A 22056-nucleotide genomic window follows, 5' to 3' on the forward strand; every position below is an offset into this window, starting at 1 on the left:
TGTTGTTGGTCGAGCTCCACCGGAGGCGAAGTATTTCCACGAGACAATAAAATGCAAAGTAAAATGACCATTTGGTTCCTTTGCTTTGATCCCTATAAAACTTTTCATCTTAATTCTGATTAAATCATTGAATAACTCTCAAATTCAGTTTGAGAAGATGTCGATCAAACCAATTAAAAAAGATACAGTCTGATATATGATAAAAGATAACAAATAACTAGTGCTGGACTCTGCAGTTCTTCTGGGCTTTTGTGAGTGAGTTTCAGGCCATTGTTTAGCTTTCTAGTCCATACTTTTACTCTTCAAGTTAATAGTCTTTTTTTTTTCAAATGCAACAGTCACTTATTTACAGAGCACCTGATGATTGTACTTGATCGTGTAGCAGCTGAGGAAGAATGGTAGTGACCAAAACAGAGCTAAAGGAGAGTAAACAGAAGGCTGGAAATGTGACTCAAGAGACTGATAATGATAGTTTCTAACTCTAAATGAACACAACACCTCAAATTAATTAGTTAATTATTGGTTTATTTTAGTCGAGATAGAAGGAAAATACAAATCTGCTTGATTTTCCTGAACAGTAGGGCTTTGGTGAAGCACTGGCTGTTGTTTTCCGTGACAATAGTATTGGAAGCAGTAAGATGAGGTTGCAGCTTTAAATCCAGTCACTGCCCTCATGGTGACAGGAGTAGGTGCAAATTGATACAGCTGCTCCTGCAATTCAAGAGTGCAGGTTACACAGCAGGGAAACTCCATCCAGCTGAGAAGGTGATCAGTGCAAGTGAGACACAGACAGACCTGGATTGTTTAGGGACAGGAAGCTACCCTGGGCTGCTGTGACAGGCTGCCACCTGCAGCTCTCAGGCCAGTGTCAACTAAGAGAGAAACCGAACAGAAGAAGACATTGTCCTTTGACACATGGCCTCTGGCACTCTCCCATTGTCTGTGCCAACGTCCTTTTTAAAACTCAACCAAGCACAATGAGCTGTTTGTCTTTGTCTGGATCAATCCTATTCTCTGCCCTCACTGGTGCAGTAACTGCTGTGTGCTGATTTTTATTTACAGTGGCAGGCTACACCCAAGAGGGGTGTACAATTTCCGACGTGCAATATAACCAGATTTTTGTGGTATTTACTAAAAATATTCAAATTCTTTGAGCTATAAAACATTCGTAGACAGAGAAGATGGTACGAAAGCTCTGAGGCTAAAACTATACGGCATGAACTTCATTAATCCGGAGGATTTCACTTCAGTCTTATATAAACACTCTCACGGCTCTCTTATAGCTAAGGGGCACTGGTCAAGTTGTGGTGCTATTATGTAACAAGGCTGTCACAGTGTGATACTGTGTGTAGTTCACTTTCTGCTTGTGTGAGTCAGTCTGCTGCTGCATAAACTCGTGCTGCACTATAAGAAACTTTTAAGATAAAGCAACCCATTTTTCATGTTTTAAGCCTACTGTAAAATATCTGCAAAAAGAAGCTGAAACTGAGTTAAAGCATTGCATGCTAAGATTTCATGGTGACTGCATACTATAGGGACAACAACTGTGATATGTACCACATCCCCATCTTAGAAGATCTTCCCACAGAGCTTGTTTTGCTTACTAGAACAGCAGCAGACTACTGAGTGTGCACAGCCTGGCATATTTTAGGAAACTTAGAAATCACTCTTGTTTTAATTTGCAGGAAGTCAGTAAAAAATTAAACAAATCAAACAATGGTTAGGAAACCATTGTTCCCATATTTACAGAGTTTAACGTCAAAGGTCAAACAGTTCCTAATAAACTGAAGTTTAATGATGATGGACAGCAGCCGGAAATCTTTGCAAACTATTAAAAAACCGGCATATTAATGACTTGTTGTAAAGCTGTAAAAGTGCTGGTAAATCATTGATTAACTTTCAATTGAGCCTTATGCATCTGAGAAGGTGGAAAGACTAATTGTGTTTTATTACTATCCTTTCAACGATCATTGCCATAAACTGTGCCATTGTCACTATTTTAACTGTCAACCAAAAGTGACACATCCCTCTACAGGATCCCGCCCAGCTGAGGTCTGATTGGTCGTTTTCCGACGTCGTTGTTCTTCATTGGCTCATGCCGTGCCACTCAGCATCTCACCACTGCTGTGACTCTGTGCTGCTCAAAAAGAAATCATATTTTTTGTAGAGCGGATCAGCGGGGAGCAGCTCGTCTTTGGCCGGCGGGGTTGCTTATTTGCGGGGGTGTTTTTAGTTTGTCTTGGCTGCCAGGGGGTGCTTATGGCTCTTTATTGCGTAAAGAAGAGGCAGTGAGTCAGTATTTGCTGCAGAATGGTATTACGAAAAAGACTAAAATGGTGCCTTTGCAGCAGGGGTATTAATTTTGCCGGTGCCTTGTAGCCGTAGTGCAAGTTAGCTTATGAACAGCAGAACGTTAGCCGACTAGCTAATGCTAGGCCTTTCGTTTCCTTTGGCTTGTCAGGACAGTTTATTGTTTTATCCCTCCCTCTTTAAAGCTGGGCTTTTGCTCTTTACTTTGCTGGCTGTGGTCCATTTTTCGTTGCTTCCCGCGGTTAAAAAAGACACCGGAATGAAGCGTGTGAACAGCTTTCAGAGGTAAGCGGAAATCTGAAAAACGAAAAATACTGTTTTGGTTGTGCCTGGATGAGATTGGAGAAAATACAGGGAGATTTCAACGCTACATACTTTTATAAAGCACTCAGTGTTTAGGTTCGTCTTTCTACTGGCCGTTAGCAAAGAGCTGTGTTAGACAAACTAAAGGAACTTTCACTTTAAATATCGAAACGTTTACATTTTAACACTGGCGCTAAACTGTGATTTAAAATTAATAATTCAGTCTACGAGTGCTAATAAATAATTTTTCGAACTTTGATTTTAAAATAGTGCTTCATTTTCTGGCCTCGACTTACATCTTACACTGTTTTCTGCGTTATATGTAATATTAATTTTAATCTTTTGGTTCGGAGACAGTAAAATAAGCTAATGGCAGATGTTGTTGTTAATTCTAGACTATTTAATATGATCACACTGAGCCACAGTTTATAATGATTTGTTTTATTTTTTAAATAAAGTTTAAAACAAAATCATAATTTACTTGAAACTGTGTACAGACTTTTTTCAGTGCATGAGAGTAAGTGTGATTTGAGCAGTATTTGCATTTTCAGTGTTAAGAAAAATATATTTCTAAGCGTTAAATGTGAGAATATTGTTGTTCATCTGTCTGCTGGTATTTCTTTTTTGTACTTGGAAGGTAGGATAGCTCTAATGATAAGAATAAAGGCCAGGCACATGTATAAGCACATATACAACCTGTAACCTATGTTAATTGTTTTGCACGGGTTGTGTAATATGTGATGTTAGAATGAATAAATAAATGTACATAAATATTCAAAATTCAGTGTACACATATTGTCTAGATAGAAGTTCTTCTTTTGGATGCTTTTGTTTTTAGGGACATCCACAGCTCAAACTTTGTCTCCACCTGAGCTGTCCCTCTGATGTAATTAAATTCCTCTCTTAAAGCGCAGATACTGAAGGGTGGGTTTGTTGGTGAGGTGCCGTGGGGTCTTTTAATGTTTTGTTCTGTTTGTTTTTGTGTGTGTTTCAGGTTCATGAACAGACGGGCCTCTGCAAACTGCCGCTACCAGCCTACCTGCTATGAGCATGCTGCAAACTTTTACACCCATGCAGTGAGTGGCTCCAAACTGTTCAGGCCTCCGTGTAATTTCACAGTTGCTCTTTAACTGGCCATGTCTTAATAATTTATTTATTCTGTAATTTCTCCCTCATCCTTGCAGCTCCTCATCGTGCCAGCTTTCGTGGGGATGACGCTGCTGCACTGTCTGTCGGACAACCGCTGGGAGAGGATCACGGCCTGGGTGTACGGCATGGGCCTGTGTGCCCTCTTCCTCGTCTCCACCGTGTTTCATATCATCACCTGGAAGAAGAGTCACATGAGGTGAGGACTGAAGCATTAATAAGCACTCAGGCAGAAGATTCATGCCAGAAATACTCGTGGGTGTGTGTGTTTTTGTATTAGTTTTGTTCCAGTGTTTCCAAAGTGGAGCGTTTAGTCTGCACAGGCTCTTTTATTTTTGGAAATTGCCCACATTCTCTGTGCCATTTCTCTGACTTCCTGTCCTCATCATCTGCTTCGTGCATCCATTAAAAAAAAAATAAATCTGGTGCTATTTTAAGTGATGCAAAGCAAACGGACCCTTATGGCCCACTTCTAATCTGTGCTCGAGGTCATCTCATGGAATTTCAAGTATTACCTTGAGTGACTGTTCTAATAAAAGCTTTCATACATACGATCAGTTTCTGTATATCGTGAGCTTTTTTGGAAAAGACACGTTTGGACAGTCCTTTGTTTTCTTGTTATTAAATAATTAAAATATGATGATGATATTTGGTGTGAGCTAAATGGATAAAATCAACATTCTTTGTTGCTTTATGTTCACAAATACTTTGTTGCTTTTAGGTAGTTATACGCTGCCATCTTTCTTCTCATCCATCTGCCATTTTTCTGTCATTGTATTATTTTTGCTCTGGTTTTCACTGCGCAGGACATAATGCTACATATTCAGACGCCGCTGCGAATTACAACATTACTGTGTATCGAGTAATGCTTTTCTTTCGTTAGCGTGTTTGTGTTCTTCACTAGGTTTCACACTTCATGCCAGGCTCTTTGCGTTTCATTATTTCTTTTGCTTTTTTTAAAATCATGTGAGTGGGTGTGGCGCTTCTCATACTTTGATACTGTGAAATGTTGACCTGTTCTGGTGACTCGTATGTCCCATCTTCTTTTGTTTACCTTTAGCGTGTTAGCAAATTCACTTTGTTTGCATTTGCGTCACGCTGCAGACAAATGACCTGCGACCTCATTGTTATTTTTTTTTTGTGGTTCTTTGTCTGTCCTGCTCAGACAATAATTTCCATACACTTGCAAATTACTCACTGCTGGTATGGAAACACAATCTCACTTCCTATTAGGCGGAAATGTTTCTGCCTATGTGGGCATGAAAATGATGGTTGTTGAGGAAAAAGGCATAAACCTGAGTGTCGTCTGTTTCAGGTCAGTGGAGCATTGCTTTCACATGTGTGACAGAGTGGTCATCTATTTCTTCATTGCTGCCTCCTACACACCTTGGTGAGTGTCAGACAGAGAGCATGATATACTCCCCTGGACCTGAGTCATACACGGAGATCTAACTTGACCTAATTTGGATTTTCATCTTTATTCAGGTTGAACCTGCGTGAACTGGGCCCTCTCGCAGCACACATGCGCTGGTTTGTGTGGCTCATGGCTGCTGCTGGAACCATTTATGTCTTCAACTACCATGAAAAGTGAGTTTATGTCACAGTGAGCTCGCCAAGTATTTTTCACTCTTCATTCTTTTTTACATTTTATTGAGAAAGCCAAGAAAGAAAAATCACAATAGCTAGAAATGTCTTTCTGTGTTAGTCTGAAGTAACCACAGTGCTTCGAAACTCTTCCCTGGATACAAAACACGTCTCAAAACTCTACACTCATGCCCGAAAATCCGTTTTCCTCATGATTTCACTTTGTCACATCCTCCAAACGCCGCCTGTGTCAGATCTGATCATCTCCCCGCCTTGCTCGTGTTTCACTTTTCCTTTGCATCGCACAGACCTCGTAAACACACACTTCCCCCCTTTTTTGTCTCCACAGGTATAAACTCGTTGAGCTGGCCTTCTATTTGACGATGGGATTTTTTCCCGCGTCTGTGGTGACATCAATGGTAATATATATTTTTATTAATACAAGCACAATCACATTCAGCTTAAGTCTTAAACCCTCACATCACTTCTTCATCTCAGCCGATAAACTGAACATGCGGCAGCTGCAGGGTGGAGGTGTTAGCAGTGTGTCTTACTTCCTCTTTAGAGTGTTTGACAAGAGTTCACAGAAGACAAAAGATGCATTTAAAGTTTTCTTTGTGATTTAATGATTCATATAAAACCATTCAGAGCTGCAAAAATAATTTTTGAATCCCGCTGTGGCGCCTCGTCTTTGTTTTAATCTCTGCTTCTACTGGTCTCAGTGGAAATAGCAGCCACATATCTCAGTAATCCTTTTCAGTGCATGCTGCATGTTTTATTGTTAATATTTTGCAGGATTTTGTGGTGCTTTGGTGGTTTGTGTGCACTTTCTGATATTTCATTATGTCCATTGGCTCCTGTTATGTCCTGCACACTTTACTTGGGCTAGCTGTTCAGGTGTAGTGAGTCATTCTTGCAAAGTTATTTTCGACTTTGTCTTCCGTCTGTGAAAACGACGCCGTCCACGATGCGCTTACAAAAAACGGTTTATTCAATCTCATTTTGAGGGTTCAGCTGCTACAAACCAGCTGCCCGATTCTTCCTACCGGCCTGCTCACTGGACAGGTTGTAACGATTCAACCAATCAGTGCACAGTCAGGAATGTATTTTAAACAGTAATGTTTTATGAATATGTTACATGTATCCATTTTTGTGTGTTTTTGCAGAGCAACACAGACGGTCTTCAGGAGCTGGCCTGTGGAGGACTCATCTACTGCCTCGGTGTCTTCTTCTTCAAGAGTGATGGCGTCATCCCATTCGCCCACGCCATCTGGCACATGTTCGTGGCGCTGGCGGCGGCAGTGCACTACTACGCCATCTGGAAGTACCTCTACAACGCTCCCAGCTCAGACACCCTCCTCGACTCGTGACCGCGACCTCGGACAGGGCGCTTCCCGTCCCGTCACCCTCGTGCTCTTGAGCCGAGCGCGGGGCGACTCCCTCGACTGCCCGCTGAAGCTGCAACGACAGCCGTAAGGTTTACGAAAACAATGACCGTGAATTGTTTACTGTTTTCTAACAAGGAAAACAGATTTTTAAGCCAATGAAGAAAAGCTACTTTATAGCTGTTTTGTAAAAATAAAAAAAATCCTTTGACAGTCAGGAAGGGAATTTTGAACTTTTACACTTGCTGTTGACCTTGGTACATTCATAAATATTTGAAAGAGTATTTGAGAAATTTGATAGCCGTCTTTTGTATCACTTGAAGTCAGTCACATTCCACTTTGGGGGTTATTTGAGTGTCAAAACTCGGAGATTGATCAGTTTCAGTGTTTTGAACATGAGGGAGGATATCGAATGAGGTGCTAAATATCCGCTCTGATCAGTAGCTCTTATATGATGTTATATCAGACGTTAGTGTTAATGTAGGAGCTGAATTTAACTTTTATTTAACAGAAGCCAAAGGTCTGTAATGTTGTCTAAACTGAAGCATTTCTTCAAATGGAAAACTGATTTAAACTTGATCAAACAAGAAGCAAAGTAGTGATCTAACCACACGTTCAATGCCAAACAAGCCGACATTGAAAACTCTTCTCAGTAGTTACACATGTACAGTGTGTAGAGCCGCTCAGTGCTTCAGTGTATTCTGCTGGTAACGTTTTGTGAACACATGGAGATGTTTTTGTTTTTTTGCTTTCTGTAAAGTTACAGTGATGTTTTAAATCCATCTGATTCACATTTGCACTTTTTTGGTCTAATGCACAGCGCTTTGTTTCTGTGACCAGATGCAGTTTTCAGAGAACCACTGTTTCTTTTCTAAGTAGTTGGCGCCCCCTGCTGGTGGGCAGGTGTAATGAAAGCGATTCATGCTATTTCAGTTAGATTTTTGGTAATGAGCCAAACCATGAGAGAAAAATCAGGTGAGGTGGATAAAGGAGACAGAATTATTTTTTTCCACTTTCTCTGTAATGTGAACAGTGTTTGTATGCACGACCTTTGTACTGTGGTCCAGTATTACATTTGTTTCCACTGACTGCTCAGGTTTGAGCAGCGTTCAACGTCTGCAGTCTTTGGAAGGGTCTGATCAGTGGGGAAATCCTCGTGTTCCTGTCTTTGTCTCATGCTGCTGGTTTTGTAAAGTAGCTTCACGGCTCCTGATTTGTACAGATATAATCCTGTTGCTTTCCTCTTAGTGATGTCTGGAGCTGAATGATTTTTTTTTTTCTCCAAATGATTTCCTTAACCACTGTTTTGTAATGTTTGTATATTCTCTTCTTTGCTCTGTTAATGACGTGCTCCTGGCCTTTGCAGGGGAAACAAAATTCTTCTCATATCTTCTGTTGGCTGTTAACGGTGCTGCATAACCATGAAAGCTTCTCCACCTTTCTGATGTGAGAATAAAAAAATGAGGAAACCCTACGTCTGCATCTCTTTCAGGTTTTCTCCTAAATTCACTTTGCACTGACTGTGTCTGTGTTTAATCCAGCTCTCATTAGACGCTCCATACAAAAGAAACTAGAATCTGCCTTTATTGAGTTTCTAAGAGGATTTAGACGAGCACATCTCAGGCTCTTCATTTAGACTGCTGCTGGGTTTTTCAATATCCCTCTACAACAGATAAATATGTAATTCTGCTTTAACAAGAAAGCCCCAGAGTCTGCATAATTATCCGTTATATTATATTCAGTGCTAATGTCACAACTTTTACTTCTTTGTGCTACAAATATATTTTTGGTAGTGAGTGTCAAGCCTGATTTATACACTTTTAAACTTATTAATTTAAACTTTTATGATCATAATTTTAAAAAGAGATTCAAAAGCCATGAAGTCACTAACCCTTCAAAGAAAAGGCCCTGAAGCACGAATCCAAACAGGATTCAGTATTCGGTGTGATATTTACATTACTTTGTGTTTCTTTCAATAACGATAGGATAATTGTGTTTTTTTTAGACACAAAGCATCATTTCTCTTCACACAAAGCAGGAAATATCTCTGAGGTTACCATCCTGTGATCCCACTGGTCCATCTACTGGGTGATTTACATTCCCACCCTCACCTACAGCCACGAGCTGCAGCTATTGACCCAAGGAATCAGATCGTGGCTCGAAGAGGATGAGTTGAGCCTCTGCCGACGAGTGTCTGCGATTATGGGACAAGAAGGCTGGTCGTTCAGGAAGTGCTCAGAGTGGAGTCTCTTTTTGGCCTTTTTCAGTTTTATTAGATAAGTGAAGAAATGACAGGAGTTAAACCGGCACTCCATAGTGGAAACTAAACACATTAAGGAAAAACTGATTCTTCAGATTAAGTAAATGAAGGTTGTATAAGCTCACACAGCACGTATTGAGTGCTTTTGAAGAGAAGATTGATGTGCAGTTCAATTTACTTTAAAAACTACTCATCCATCAAAAATATATTTTTCTAGTTTTATTTTAAATATTTAACCGATTGAGTTAATTAGTTAGTTTCTCAGTTTTACTGGATTTTCAGGGTAGTTACTGGGTCATCATGGACATCCAGGCTAAGGCTTCCTGTTTTGTGTGCCAGTTTTTTTAAATAAGGATGCTGACACAAAAAAAAAAAGCAAATTGATTGTCACACTGTTCGCAGCCAGCTCAAATGTGATTGGTCAACAATCACGTCTGATGCTTTTCATGTCAGGCACAAAGAAGCTGTAAAAGTCACAAATTAACATCAGAAAACATGTTTTTAATAACGAGTCTGACCCAGAGTTCAGTGCCACACGGACTCTTACCAAACGTCTGCGATCTTTTGTAATCGGGCAGAAAAATACAACAAAGCAGAAAAGCACTGGGATTTTATTAGACACTACAATGTACAGAGACAGAGGCTGAGGGCTGAACAGCACAAGTAAATGTTATGCATCCATTCCATGACAAGCAAGACCGAGTACTCTAAGCCGCACACTCTGAAACAGTCTTTTGGTGTTGCCATGAATACAATGGTTACAATTCTGGTGTAATGTCCAAAATAAGACATGAGAGAGTTATTAGTATATATAATGTGTAGATATTTTGATGCACTAAGAAGCCCTTCAGTGCAGATCTGAACCTATCCGAGTGGCGCTGCGATGAAAACTCTACATTGCTGAGAGACTGGGAAACAGTCGGTGTATTCAAGGCACTGGAATAGACTCAGGATTATGGATAACATTTCCGGGTGAGGTAGTGAAATCACTTGACAGTGAGGTCATTTTGGGATACACGTGGATTCATTATTGGCTTTTTCCTGTATTTATATATACACGCACGGCATACGATTTCATAGAAAGGTGCTCCGGAGATTCTGGAGGCATCGTTCCAGTCTTTACCGCAAACTCTGTTTACGCTCTCCCGTGTGCCTGTGCAGCTAAGCTGGAGAAGGAAACGTCTAAAGCGCTAAAGCACTGAGATGATGAGTTACAAAATAATCATTTTACATCGCGCACGCCTTTGGATCAGATAGATTACGTTCAACAGACTCTGGTGCTGAGGCTGGAATGTGTGAGTTTTGTTTTACTGGGCGGATATCAGCCTTTTTTTGGGGTCGTTCCTTTTTTCTTCCAACTTCGTAAAGAACAAAATGGAAATTCCCGACTAAAATTTCAACACGTCACCACAAAGATAACAAGTCCAGGGATGCCAGTAAGAAAATAAAATCATTTACTCAAATCAAAGTTCTGTTTACCAATTATAGAGATTTACTTACTTTCAAAATGCAAATAGATAAATTAGACTTTAACCTACTAAAATGTGAGTTGTGTTAAAAACGCAGGAATGTAACATTATTCATGTGGAAAATGCCATACATGCTGGATTACATGAATGATTCCATATTTGGGAATATCATCTCCAATACTCCAGCACATAAAACCACAAACTGAGTTTATTACGTGTAGAAAAACAAGGATAAGGACGAAAAAAAGTGGTGGGTGGTAATTTTGTTACCAGATGATCCATTGCAGAAAAAAATCTGCAAAGGGGGGCGGGACAAAAATCAGGTGTTAACCAATTCCATTAATTTCATTTTAATGCTGGCACATCTGAACTTCCATACAAATAAGCTGAAGCTTCAGCTGGACTGAATGCTAGGAAATTTCTACACTACAACAACGTTGTAGATCTTCACTGTCAGCCTTTGTTTAAAGAAGAAGAAGAAGAAGAAGAAGAAGAAAAAAAGCTTCTCAGTGTCTATCACTCAGGTTCGGGACATGTTACAAGTGCATTGGCCAAAGGAACCAATCACACGGAACAGCAAGAGTAACCAGCGACAGATTTCCCTTCCTTCATAGTAACTTCATCCCATCGAAGAAGAAAACCAACGAGCTGTGTGAAGCGTTTCATTATGTAGCAGGAAATTCAATTAAAAGCTTGCTCACGGGCAGCTTCGGATCCCCGGGGAGGCTGTGACGCTAACCGCGGTGAACGTGTGCGCGCCCAAATCTCTCTCCGCATTTGCACCGTCTGCTTCTTTTGAGTTACATGAGATTTATATGGGAGCCTAAACGTGGCACCTGCACAAGCCAGAGTGTCATAATAATAACGATACTAATAATGACCGGGAGCTTTTTGGGTGCCGCTGGATGTCCACAAATCTCTGTAAATCTACCACATCCTACCTGTTACAGAATATCAAAATACCACTATATGCATTTGTCTTTGAGTTATACATTTGTATTCTTTAATTTTTTTCTGGATCTGTTGTGCCTTTAAAATACATAGTTCAGTAATGTATAGGAAAAATACTGTACAAAAAGAACAACTTATAGAATAGGTCTATATAAACATATCTCTTGTAACCAATATATCATCTCTGTTGTGAATCGTTTGGTCTCCAGTAAACAAATCGATTGGGTTAACCACAGTATTGGACAACACCATCCAACTCTTTTTGTCAACACCTTTTACATTCATACAGCCATCTTTAAAAGAAGGCAAACATAGAGCTATGAGGAGAGACTATAGACATCTGGATTGATTTCTAAAGTAAAAACACTCATATTAATCATGCTAAGTTGAACAGAAGCAAAAAGAATCGACAAAAACAAAACAAAAAAAGGAAAAAAAAAGAGGAGAAAATAACCGCAAAGAGCTTTTCATTCTGTCAAAGAAATCATGCTTAAATCTGAAAAACAAGGAGGCTAAACAACATCAATGTCAAGAGTAGTATTAATACTAACAATTATATCAACAGAAATATATATGTGTATATATATTTTTTTTTTTCTCAAAACAACAATCTTCCATCTGAGAAATAAAAGGTAGATAAATATGAGTTAGAGGAAATTGAGCGAGTGGAAACATTGCACTGGATCAGATTGTGAGACACGCATTAGTGCAGATGTCAACTAACGTTAGCTTAGTTAACGGAGGTGAGCTAGGATGCGATGTGGAGAGAAGGCGGAGCTAAGAGTTGCTTGTGTCGGGTTAGCGGTGGACAGGAATTATTGCTCAGTGTCCGAGAGAGATGAAGGAAAGAAAAATGGGCATGACTGCAGAGGAAGAGACATGTTTTCTTTACGTGGGGGGGGTGGCGGAGTTACCCAACTAAAATACAACATCAACAAAAAAAAGAGATGATGTTGTTAACAGAAGAAGACAACTTTAACAAGGCTTAAAAAACAAAAACAAACAAAAAGTTTGAAGCAGGAAGCGGGCGCTTAAACTCGTTACGGGGACACGAAGAAGAAAGGAAATGACAGTTTTCAGTCCTGATGTCACGTATAAAATCGGTATGAAAGTGAACAACAAACATGGCATCACTTCTCAAAAGGTGGAAGGTAGCGGGCGGGGGGATTCAGCTGGTGGGTTGGCTCATGACTCCTCACAGTACATTAAAGTGGGAAGTATGCAGGTGTAAATATATATATATCATTATCCATGTATATGTATATATATTTAGTCAAACAATGTGTACAGAAATTAAAAGAAGGTACAGACAAATTGAAGCTTATGATAGAAGTCAAAAATACCAGAATCATACAGGTGTGTGTTGGTGTGGGAGGAGAAGGGGCTCAAGGGCCAGGGGTACTGGGGGGGGGGGATTCAGTGCCACCAAAAGAGACACATTGTCCTTCAAATTCAAGGGGAAGGGAGGTCTGGGGAGTAGAGTGGGTGTCAGGTGGAAGGAGGGGGCATGGTGGTGGTGCTGGATGGGCAGGGTGGGGATTTGAGGGCTCACAGGGGCCCGTGCCGGGTCTCGTATTTAGCCAGAACGTTCTTGCAGCGGCCCAGCTCCTTCCTCAAGTCCGCTACCTCCAGGCGGAGAGCGGCGTTCTCCTTCTCCAGGAAGGAGGCGCGGATGGCAATCTGGTTCTCCTTCAGCCGCCGGGCGTCCCTTGACCGCTTGGCTGCAACGTTGTTCTTTCTGCGCCGGGCCCAGTACTTATCATCCTGCAGAGAACAGTGGGGACAGGATGGGGAGGTCAAGAGTCTGAGCTAAAAAACAGTTAACACAGCTCTGAATGTGATGCCTGTTCCCGATCCATCCACTAGAAGGAGACAGTGATTTATTCTAACTGCTGAAAGCTTATGCTTTTCCTTATTTTCTGTCATTTGTACACAGTTAAAAGGGTGAATGCTCATATTTAACATGCTCACAAATAATGGTGCTCTAAACACTAAAGTTTTAGTACCTTTTCCTACTTTTGGCTCTGTATGATGTCATAAATAGGGGATATTCCTAATATAGTTATCGGAAACCCGTTACTGTTCGAATTATAGTTGTTTTGTTTTGCTGCACATGCACGACTCATACATGCATCACTTACACCGTTAATGCAGACTTACAGATTTCATGTGTATTCCTTTTCAGTGAAATAATTATTCATAAATATGGTTGGAGAAACAAATGGGGGCTCATCCGGGATTTAGGTGTAAAACCTGCAAAATCGCTACGCTCAATAAATTTTAAATGATCCCCAGTCCTACATTTCAAATGCAAAACCCTTTTTTAAATTGATATGTAAATATTATCTCCAACTTGAATTTTTAATGTAGCCATTATCTTTTTTTTTTTGCATGACTTGAATTTAAGAACACAGATTGTTTTGCTTATAGTTCAAAAGTCTTCCTCCCCCTCATTGCTTCAGACTCTCACATTCTTACATAACATTTCAGCCAGCACATGAAATCTGATCTCACACGGCTATAAACACAAACACAAAGAGACGGAGCAGCGGGTCACCTTCAGGTCCTCGGGGATGAAGACCTTGCGGGCTTTTTTGATCATCGGCTGTGGCTTCAGCTCTTCTGCAGAGAACTTGCGTTTCCTCGGATCAAACATCTCCTGGCCTGGCACGCTGGACAGAGCCAGGTCTGCTGGGTCGGGGTCATAGGTCACGGGCACCTGAATGGACTCTGGATCGATGGGGCTGGGGGTGTCCCGGGCTGAGGACAAAAGTTAGACACATTAGCTGTCAGTAAGTGCACAGAAGCATGCAATTTTCTCAGCAAGAGCTACATGTTGAAAGCCTTTTGTGATTTGAAATCAGCAGGACCTAAACAATAAGCACCTCTAATTTTGGCAGAAGCAGCGCCCTTAAGGTTCTGAGTTGTACTTCTGTTTAAAGCAAGCAGCGAGGCAACACGGGTGAGGCCCAATCAGCAGCTCTAAAGCTGGACCGAGGACAAAGGAGGACGCTCTTTCTCTCCTCTGAATGCACACATCTTAGAGCAGCAGGAGGAGACGTCAGGCTTTGACTTGAGGACAGGTGGCTACTTTTATAGAAGAAAATCTTTGTGCCTCATTTGCCCAGCAGGTGGTGCAAGCACACAAGCTTTAAAAGGACAAAGAAACACACACACACACACACACACAGGCCTCACTTCTTACAAGACACGAAGACAAACAAGATCTACGCGCTTATTATAATGAACTCTTAATACTGCTGATTTCACTGATTGTCTAGAGATCTCAAGGAAGTCAACTCTCAAACCATCTTGAAAGCTATCAGCAGTCCCCCCCCCCCATCTCTACCTGCCTGTCGTGTGAGACTTCTCCGACCAATCTCAAGCTGAGGGCCAACGAGTCCAGTTCGCTGAACAATTACTGAGTGATTCATCACATTAGCACTAATTAGTTTTGTGATTAAAAACCCCATTTGTATTCCCCACTTAGAAAAAAAACCAGCGCATAAAGCGAGTCACAGCGGCCTACATTCCCACGAGCTGCCGATCCACTGGCAGCTCATACATCATGACCCAAATTGTTGGACTTGTGAGCGGCCATGGCCAATGAATGCTGCAGACCTTCATCCAGCGTGCACACAGTCGCACCGCTTTCTGCTTTTGGATGCCATGGAGATGTGAGAACACTTGCATTTAAAACAGAAACAGACTGAATCCTTGAGCTCACTCTGCATCTGTCTGCCCCTCAAGAGGCACCATCCCAACCACAGGAAGTGACGGTTCCTTCATCACATGACAAGAAAACCTCAAGAGAGTGGCCACCCTGCTTCGGATTTCTCATAGAAAGTAAAAGGAAAACAACATTGAAGCAGGTTTGTTCGGAAAAACGATGCAGGAGTATTAAAATGACCGATTATCAGCTCATAAATCTGAGGAAAAGGAATTTTCTCTGGCATTTTTTTCTGGGAATGGTTACAGTTGGATATCTTCAACCTTTTTCATTAACTTTCTTGAAAATTCAGCATTAAACTTATTTAAAAAAAAACTGGAATTATATAATAAAAAAAAGAACAGATTTAATACCAGCTTTTGATATGTCAACATCCTTTTTGCTGTGGTCCCAAAATGTGGGCTGTAGCCCCCTGTTGGTCTATCATGGTATTGTGGGCTTTTTTTTAAATTTTTTTTTTATTCTCAATGTTATAATTATGAGTATAGATACTTAAAAAAAACCCTCAATCTGAGATAAAGGCTGCGGGCTAGACAACGAGCAATACTGATGACCTGTTTGGTGAATAAGGTGTTTTTAATAATATCTTTTAGCAAGCCAACTAAGGTCGAGTCGGTAAGTAGAGTCACCGTTTCCAGAGTAGAGATAAATCTGTCTGTAAGCTAAGATACAAATAGCTGAACTCTCTTCCACCACCATTCATAAACCGAGCCATGCTGGAGAGCAAAGCCTCTTACCAACTAAAACTGGAGTTTGTCTGCCAACCTGCAAATAGCCAACCTCACCCTAATCACCTTTACGAGCCACTGGGATCTCCTAATTACCAGAGTTACAACACAAGCCCGTTCATTGACCTGCAGTATCCTAAACTAATGGACCGCACATTCCAGGGGAGAGGAAGTAGTTGAATGTGGATGCACAAAATAGTTCCCTCCCTGACCAGGAAATCTAAAATTAACAAGGCATGAAAGGTAGTCTGTCTTATAAAAAGCTGCGTGAAAGCAGGATTGAGCCCGTCTGTCTGAGAAATACCCGTGGAACTTGTTTTCCTTTGTGGACTTTATCTCTTTCGGTGCGCCGCTGGTTACAGGCTGTTGTCACGCTAAATGATCGTATCGAGCTTACTGTGAGTGTAATCATGTGGCTGCGTGGGTGATAACACGGCGGTCGGCGATAAGCGGAGCTGGTGGTCATATCTGTGCGCGGGGATGGAAGTGCAGCAGAACTCTGACCTCGGAGTGACACGAGCCCAACAGCAGTCGCTCGATACTGTGCAAAACCGTTAAAGGGCACAAGTGATGTTCCTCTATTTTGGCTTTAAATGATGCTTCTTTAAGCTGGCAGTCAAAACGTATTTGCATGACGTAAAAATCCTGGTGGCAAGGTAAAAAAAAAATGCACCAACTCAAAACAAATTTGATTAAAGCGTCCTAAATCAGATATTAATTATACCTCTGGGCCATGGGGCTCCATTGTTGTCTAAAACTATTAAAATTACAGTGAAGCACCAAATTCCCTTAAGACCGTGCACCCACCCCGTTCATTATAATAAGTGCGTAGATTGTTCGTCTCCGTGTCTTGTAAGTCAACAGGACTTCATTCCTCGAGGGCACTCATGCAGGATGGGCTGGTCCTGCAGAGGAAAGCTACCATTTCCACGAGACCAGTGGAAACTGGCCACAACAACAAAGCGGAGAGATATTTTTCACCACGGCTCATTTTTCCCCCTCATCAAGCCACCTTTCATAACTTAGTGGAATGCGCCACAACACATCCTTTGACCCCTCCTAGATCTGACTTCCCCTTTGCCTCCTGCCAACAGTGTAGCAGAGTCCATCTTCTGAACCAACCGCTAGCTTGAGGAAAACCATCCCCCTCTCTTTTATTTGTTTGTTGCTTGTGATAACTTATCAGCTGCCTGTATCGCTAGACGATGGTGGCAGTGTGGCTGGTTAGACAAGACTAGACTCGCTGAGCTGGAACAATATTGCGCTCACGTGACCGAAGCACACCCGAGTCCATGTGATCTCTGCAGGGTACAGTCTGTGCCTTGGCTCTGAGTCCGAGGCTGTTTTAGAGCTGAGCCCGGCGAGGGAGGGGGAGGAAGACTGGACAGGAAGTGGACAGCATTGTTGGGAGGGAAGGAGAGGTGGGGAGCGTGAAAGTGAGAGTGAGTGAGAGACGGAGGGAGGAGGAGACAAGAGAAGCGGGCAGGTTTCATGCCGTGACAAGCTCCTGTTTGCAGCTCAGCGCTGCACACGGCGCCTGCATGTGTCCGTCACATGGCCCGGCATGCTGCAGGAAACCCCAGCCGTGTTCACGTGAGAGACAAATGTGAAGAGGCAGACAGAGACAGACCCAAGCAGAACGCACACACACACACACACCTACACACACACACATACGCATGTGTCTGTATGCACATGTGCACCCAGCTTCTAAGGAAAAAAACCCATAAGGTACAGATGCATCTCCACTGAGTAAGGTTAGCTCCTCAAACTCTAGTCTGCACAACTTTCTATACAACCTAACACTGGTAGGCTGTTACATGTTGCTTTGGATGATTTGTTAATTACCAGTTCAACTATAATCAATCAAAAATAAGCATTTAGCGTTTTCTGGTAATCAAATGTCAAAATGTGCTTGCACTGATACGTCACCCAATGTGAACCCTGTGAACTTACGCCAGCATTTCCGCAAATAAAGCCGTCATGTTGCATGAACTTTAAGTTGGCTGACATTCAAAAACGCATTCAACTGCTCAAAGACTGTAAAATGGGTCAGCTATTGGTTACAGCAGAAACAACCAACAGCAGAAATATGGACTGGAACCAGCCACTGGTCAAGCTGTCATTGGATAACTTGATATCGGCCCACAATTTCACAGCTGATGCATTCAAAGCGAAAACTTTACATCAAAGCACTCACAGCAACTTGCTTCTTTAACAGAAAAGTCATCATTAAACTGCTGCATAAACATTTTTCAAGAGGAAAAAACTTGACCCTCAAAAAAAATTAATATATATATATATATATATAAAATTATGTTATTAAGTCTATTCATTTGATTTTATTATAAATGGTAACAGGAAATGGTCTATATATAAATATAAAAAATAAAAATCACACTTTTCTAAATGTTTGCCTCGCTATTGTTGTCGTGCAAACACTGTGAAACTCACAGCCGACACCACAGAAACGTTGGCCAATTACAGCGTCAGAGAGAGCGCCACTATTAGCCACTTGTGTCATGAAGAGATAGCAGTGTAAGCTATGTCAGCGCAAACGCTGAGAGGTGAAGGTCATAATATTTGGTTTTTATTACTGTTTTATGGATAGAAAGGCTTACATTTGTAACACCTGTTGCCTTTTAACAGCTGGATATTTTGCCGCGAATACGATCAAGTCTTTATTATGTCTTCTAGCTCTTCATCACACCATCTTTGAGCACTTAGTCAGCATAAAGAACGACACAGATATCAATCAATGCCGATACTAATCATCGGCTATATATATATATATATATATATATATATATATATATATATATATATATATATATATATATAACCATGACGCAGTGGAACGTTTCAGTGTCTTTGTAAAAGCCACTTGGTCAATAAACATCAATAAAATGTAGCTAATTAAACTTTCATTTGAACCTTCTTTGCTTGGACTTTCACCCCGATTGTTTCTTATCAACGCCTGGTAGTATTTTGGTAGCTTTCCATGACCCAACTTGGCTCAAGAGCCAAGATTTGGTGCTGTGTAATGTATTTAGCACATTAGAGTAAAGCCAACACAATGCTGACAATACCTCATCAAGGTTTGTTCCTTCCTAATCTCCAAACTCAGAGGCACGACGCGCTGAGGGGGAAGTTTTCTTTTCAGGTGGCAGTACAACAGCTGCGTAGCATTTATGTCGGGACTCTGTTTGCGGCTTTTAAGAAAAGAGTGATTTTATAGACGAGGAGTCGACCTTGACCCATCTGATGTCAGGCCAAATCACCAGTCATCCTCTATTATCAACCAAAGTCTTTGGTCAGATCAGTCCACGTTCATCCTGATTATCAGTTGTGTGATTGAACATCACTCAAACTATTAGGCACTCACTTAATCAGGACGCCTCCACTTGGGCATCGAGTAACAAACATAAAGAACTTCTTGCTTTCCTTTAAATGCAGAGACCTCGCTCTGTTTACATTCGTACCGAAGGCCGGTCCTTTAAAATGACTTCAATCCTTCTGGTGTCTGGCGTAAAACCCAAACAGAATCTGGCAGCGCCTTAACAAACTCAGTCACACAGTTTAGCGCCTCCGCCTAAATGCAAACTGCCAACTTAATGTTAGCTCATTACAATAAAAGAAATCTTCCTGGATGAGGAGCTTTAGCTTATCAACACGTCACTGAAACGCTGGAGCACTGCACCGAAACAAAACATGGTTCTAACACCTAAAATGTTTTGAGGATTTCATGCAACCAATAAAGAAATAATTAGACGGCACCTTAAAATTCATTCAAAAGTCACATCACCGAGCTGAAAAGAAGCATGTGTGCAAACTAAATGAAGCTCAGCAGTATGTAGTAGTCTCTGAGTCACATTTCTGAGTAATGTAAACAGCCGATGTCAGTGTTTGCCAAACCCAGCAGGGATTTATTCTGAATGAAGACGATGAAAACTAACTTTAAAAGGGTGAATTTGAAGGCAACAATACAACTTTAGAAACACAACACAGAAAATAACCATGACTAATGCCTGACACGGTTGGTGCGGGAAGATTTGTTCTGCTAATCGGAGCTTTGTGAATAAGATTGTACACCACCCTTGAACTTGAGCTTGCTTACAGGCGCTCCAAAGTTCAGTGCAGGGCTGTATAACAGGACTAAAGTGTGTCAGTGTGAATTTAAGGTGCGATGTAACGCTCCAATCAGGAGCTAAATGAGAAAACGCACAAGATATTTGTTCTGTCTCAGCGTCCTGGCTGATAGCGAGTAAATGTGGCGAGAGTGTGGTTGCACCAGGTGAGCAAACAGGAGGACGGACCTCTCGAGGCCTCCGCCCCCCCACCCCGACACTGAAAGGGTACAACTAACTCACGTGGCCTCGAGTATTTTGAGGTGCATGATAGGCTCCACTGCATAGGCTGCCTACCTGCTGTGCTGGGGCTGTGGAGGCAGGTCTGAGGTGCCATGCCCGTGTGAACCGATGTGGTGGCACGGCTGCTGAGGTCAACCACGGAGGGCGTGGGCGGGGCAGGTGGCGGGGCCTGCTGCAGAGGGGCCTGCGGCGGCTGCGCCGTCTGCGGGGCCTGGTCGCTCTGGGCTGAGTTGGCGGGGATGCCGTTTTCCGACAGGAACTCCTCCAGGTCCATGTACTCCAGCTGAAAGTTGTCCCCATCGTAGGGCAGGGTCTTGTCCCAGAGGGTCGGGCCAAGGAAGGCCGACTGTGGATGGCTGGCTGCGCTGCTCTCATCGTCCAGCTTCTTCTCCTTCTCCTTGTCCTTCCCGAATCCTGCAAATGTTTGCACACAGTCATTTTATTGTCTTGCTTTACTGAGGGAAATCACGGGTCAGATCTTGGTTATAAATAGACAGGGTCTCATGTTAAAAAAAGGGTCAGTTTAACCAATTTTCCAAAAGGGACCAAATTAAACGATTAACTGAATTTAAAATACTTTACCTGTGCAGGCACCAGATGTTAAAAATAACAAAAAAATAATATGTTAACTTAATAAAACACGCCAATAAATTATTTCTGATGGGATTTCAGTGTGTCATCTTCCAATAATGTAAGAAACGTTAAAAGTATTGGCTCCAAGTGTGCTGAAGCGGTGACAAGTCCAACATTTTACACCACAGACAAATAAAACCATAGAAATGCACATAGAAACCTGTAACTTGGATAGAATCACCTTTTAAAGATTAATAACCTGCTCTCCACTCATATTTAAATACATTTTCACTCAATACATCCAAGAATCCAAACAGAGCGCAAACAGCAGCAGCTTCATAACGGAAACAACGCCCTCTATCGGCAGCCAGAGGTGGCGCTACTGTAAATCCCACAGAAGACGAGCGGGTTTAAAGGTTGCAGAAGGAGCCCGCAAGCTCAAAACGGCGCAGTCTGGAGCACATAGCGTGCAAATTAACACGCACTGCGCTAATTTACATGACAAGTACATGCTAAACAGCTCGAGCCAAAGTTCACGTCAACCTGTCAGTCAACTCACATTTAACGGAGACGGACAGCGATCTGTGATAAATAACGTTACATATCGACAAACGTCGCAAAAACGTTAACAGGAAAGTCACAGCTGGTGGATTTAGCGAACCAGTGTCCTTCATCGCCTCCGATCTGTCAAATCTACGCACTGAATGACCACAACAGCCCGCACGTAAACACCACTGCCGAGAGTGCGCGCTCGCGGCTTCAAGTTTTGGCCCGGTTTAAACGTACCTTCATCGTGGTGGAAAGGCAGTTTCAGCGGATTCTCCAGCAGGGATTTCAGCACGCCGTGGGTCGGCGGCAGAAAAGTTGGGTTTATAGGAAGAGGTCTGGCCATTTTCTCCATATGTCTTGAAGGGCAATTTGAGAACAAAGCTCGCAAAGACTTAAATTCCCCCCCCGAAAACAAAAGAAAAAGAGGCGACCGAACTCGCTGGCCGGTCCGTGAAGGTCCCGCGCAGGTGGAATAAACGACGCCGGTGCTCGGAGGGAGACGACAGGGTTCCGCACAGCAGCAGGTCGGCGAGCGGCTAGCTGTCTGTCGTCGAGGGCGGCTGGCAAATAGCTGGAGGAGGAGGGCAGAGGGAGGAGTGTCGCTGTCAGAGCTCCTACACTCCTCCATCCATGTGCGGAGACGGATGCCGGTGACGTCAAAGTACCGGGAGGGCGGGGAGCGCGGCGCGTTCGAAAAA

General features: G+C 42.2%; 2 protein-coding genes across 2 annotated transcripts; one reads left to right on the top strand and one right to left on the bottom strand.

The window, feature by feature from the left end:
• The first annotated feature begins 2124 nt into the window (after positions 1-2124).
• On the top strand, positions 2125-6820 carry mmd (monocyte to macrophage differentiation-associated). Its single transcript, XM_084925119.1, has 7 exons — positions 2125-2595; positions 3608-3689; positions 3798-3958; positions 5075-5149; positions 5245-5346; positions 5693-5762; positions 6510-6820. Exons 1-7 carry the CDS (start codon positions 2429-2431, stop codon positions 6711-6713), a joined length of 861 nt encoding a protein of 286 aa, XP_084781245.1. The 5' UTR covers positions 2125-2428; the 3' UTR covers positions 6714-6820.
• A 2761-nt stretch (positions 6821-9581) lies between these two features.
• hlfa (HLF transcription factor, PAR bZIP family member a) lies at positions 9582-21951 on the bottom strand. Its single transcript, XM_084925118.1, has 4 exons — positions 21596-21951; positions 20291-20650; positions 13966-14168; positions 9582-13172 (listed from the first exon to the last, which is right to left on the bottom strand). Exons 1-4 carry the CDS (start codon positions 21708-21710, stop codon positions 12957-12959), a joined length of 894 nt encoding a protein of 297 aa, XP_084781244.1. The 5' UTR covers positions 21711-21951; the 3' UTR covers positions 9582-12956.
• Between the last annotated feature and the right edge of the window lie 105 nt (positions 21952-22056).

This window comes from Perissodus microlepis, chromosome 4, assembly GCF_051167445.1.
Source record: "Perissodus microlepis isolate ML-2025 ecotype Zambia chromosome 4, ASM5116744v1, whole genome shotgun sequence".
NCBI lineage: Eukaryota > Metazoa > Chordata > Actinopteri > Cichliformes > Cichlidae > Perissodus > Perissodus microlepis.

Bases quoted from the DNA above. Each gene is read 5' to 3' on its own strand.
- mmd (XM_084925119.1), top strand. From the start codon at position 2,429: ATGCTAGGCCTTTCGTTTCCTTTGGCTTGTCAGGACAGTTTATTGTTT. The intron at 2,596-3,607 runs GTAAGCGGAAAT...TGTGTGTTTCAG, and splicing joins CGTGTGAACAGCTTTCAGAG to GTTCATGAACAGACGGGCCT. The intron at 5,347-5,692 runs GTGAGTTTATGT...TTGTCTCCACAG, and splicing joins GTCTTCAACTACCATGAAAA to GTATAAACTCGTTGAGCTGG.
- hlfa (XM_084925118.1), bottom strand. From the start codon at position 21,710: ATGGAGAAAATGGCCAGACCTCTTCCTATAAACCCAACTTTTCTGCCG. The intron at 14,169-20,290 runs GTAGGCAGCCTA...TTTTGTCCTCAG, and splicing joins CCACAGCCCCAGCACAGCAG to CCCGGGACACCCCCAGCCCC. The intron at 13,173-13,965 runs GTGACCCGCTGC...TGTTCTCTGCAG, and splicing joins TCATCCCCGAGGACCTGAAG to GATGATAAGTACTGGGCCCG.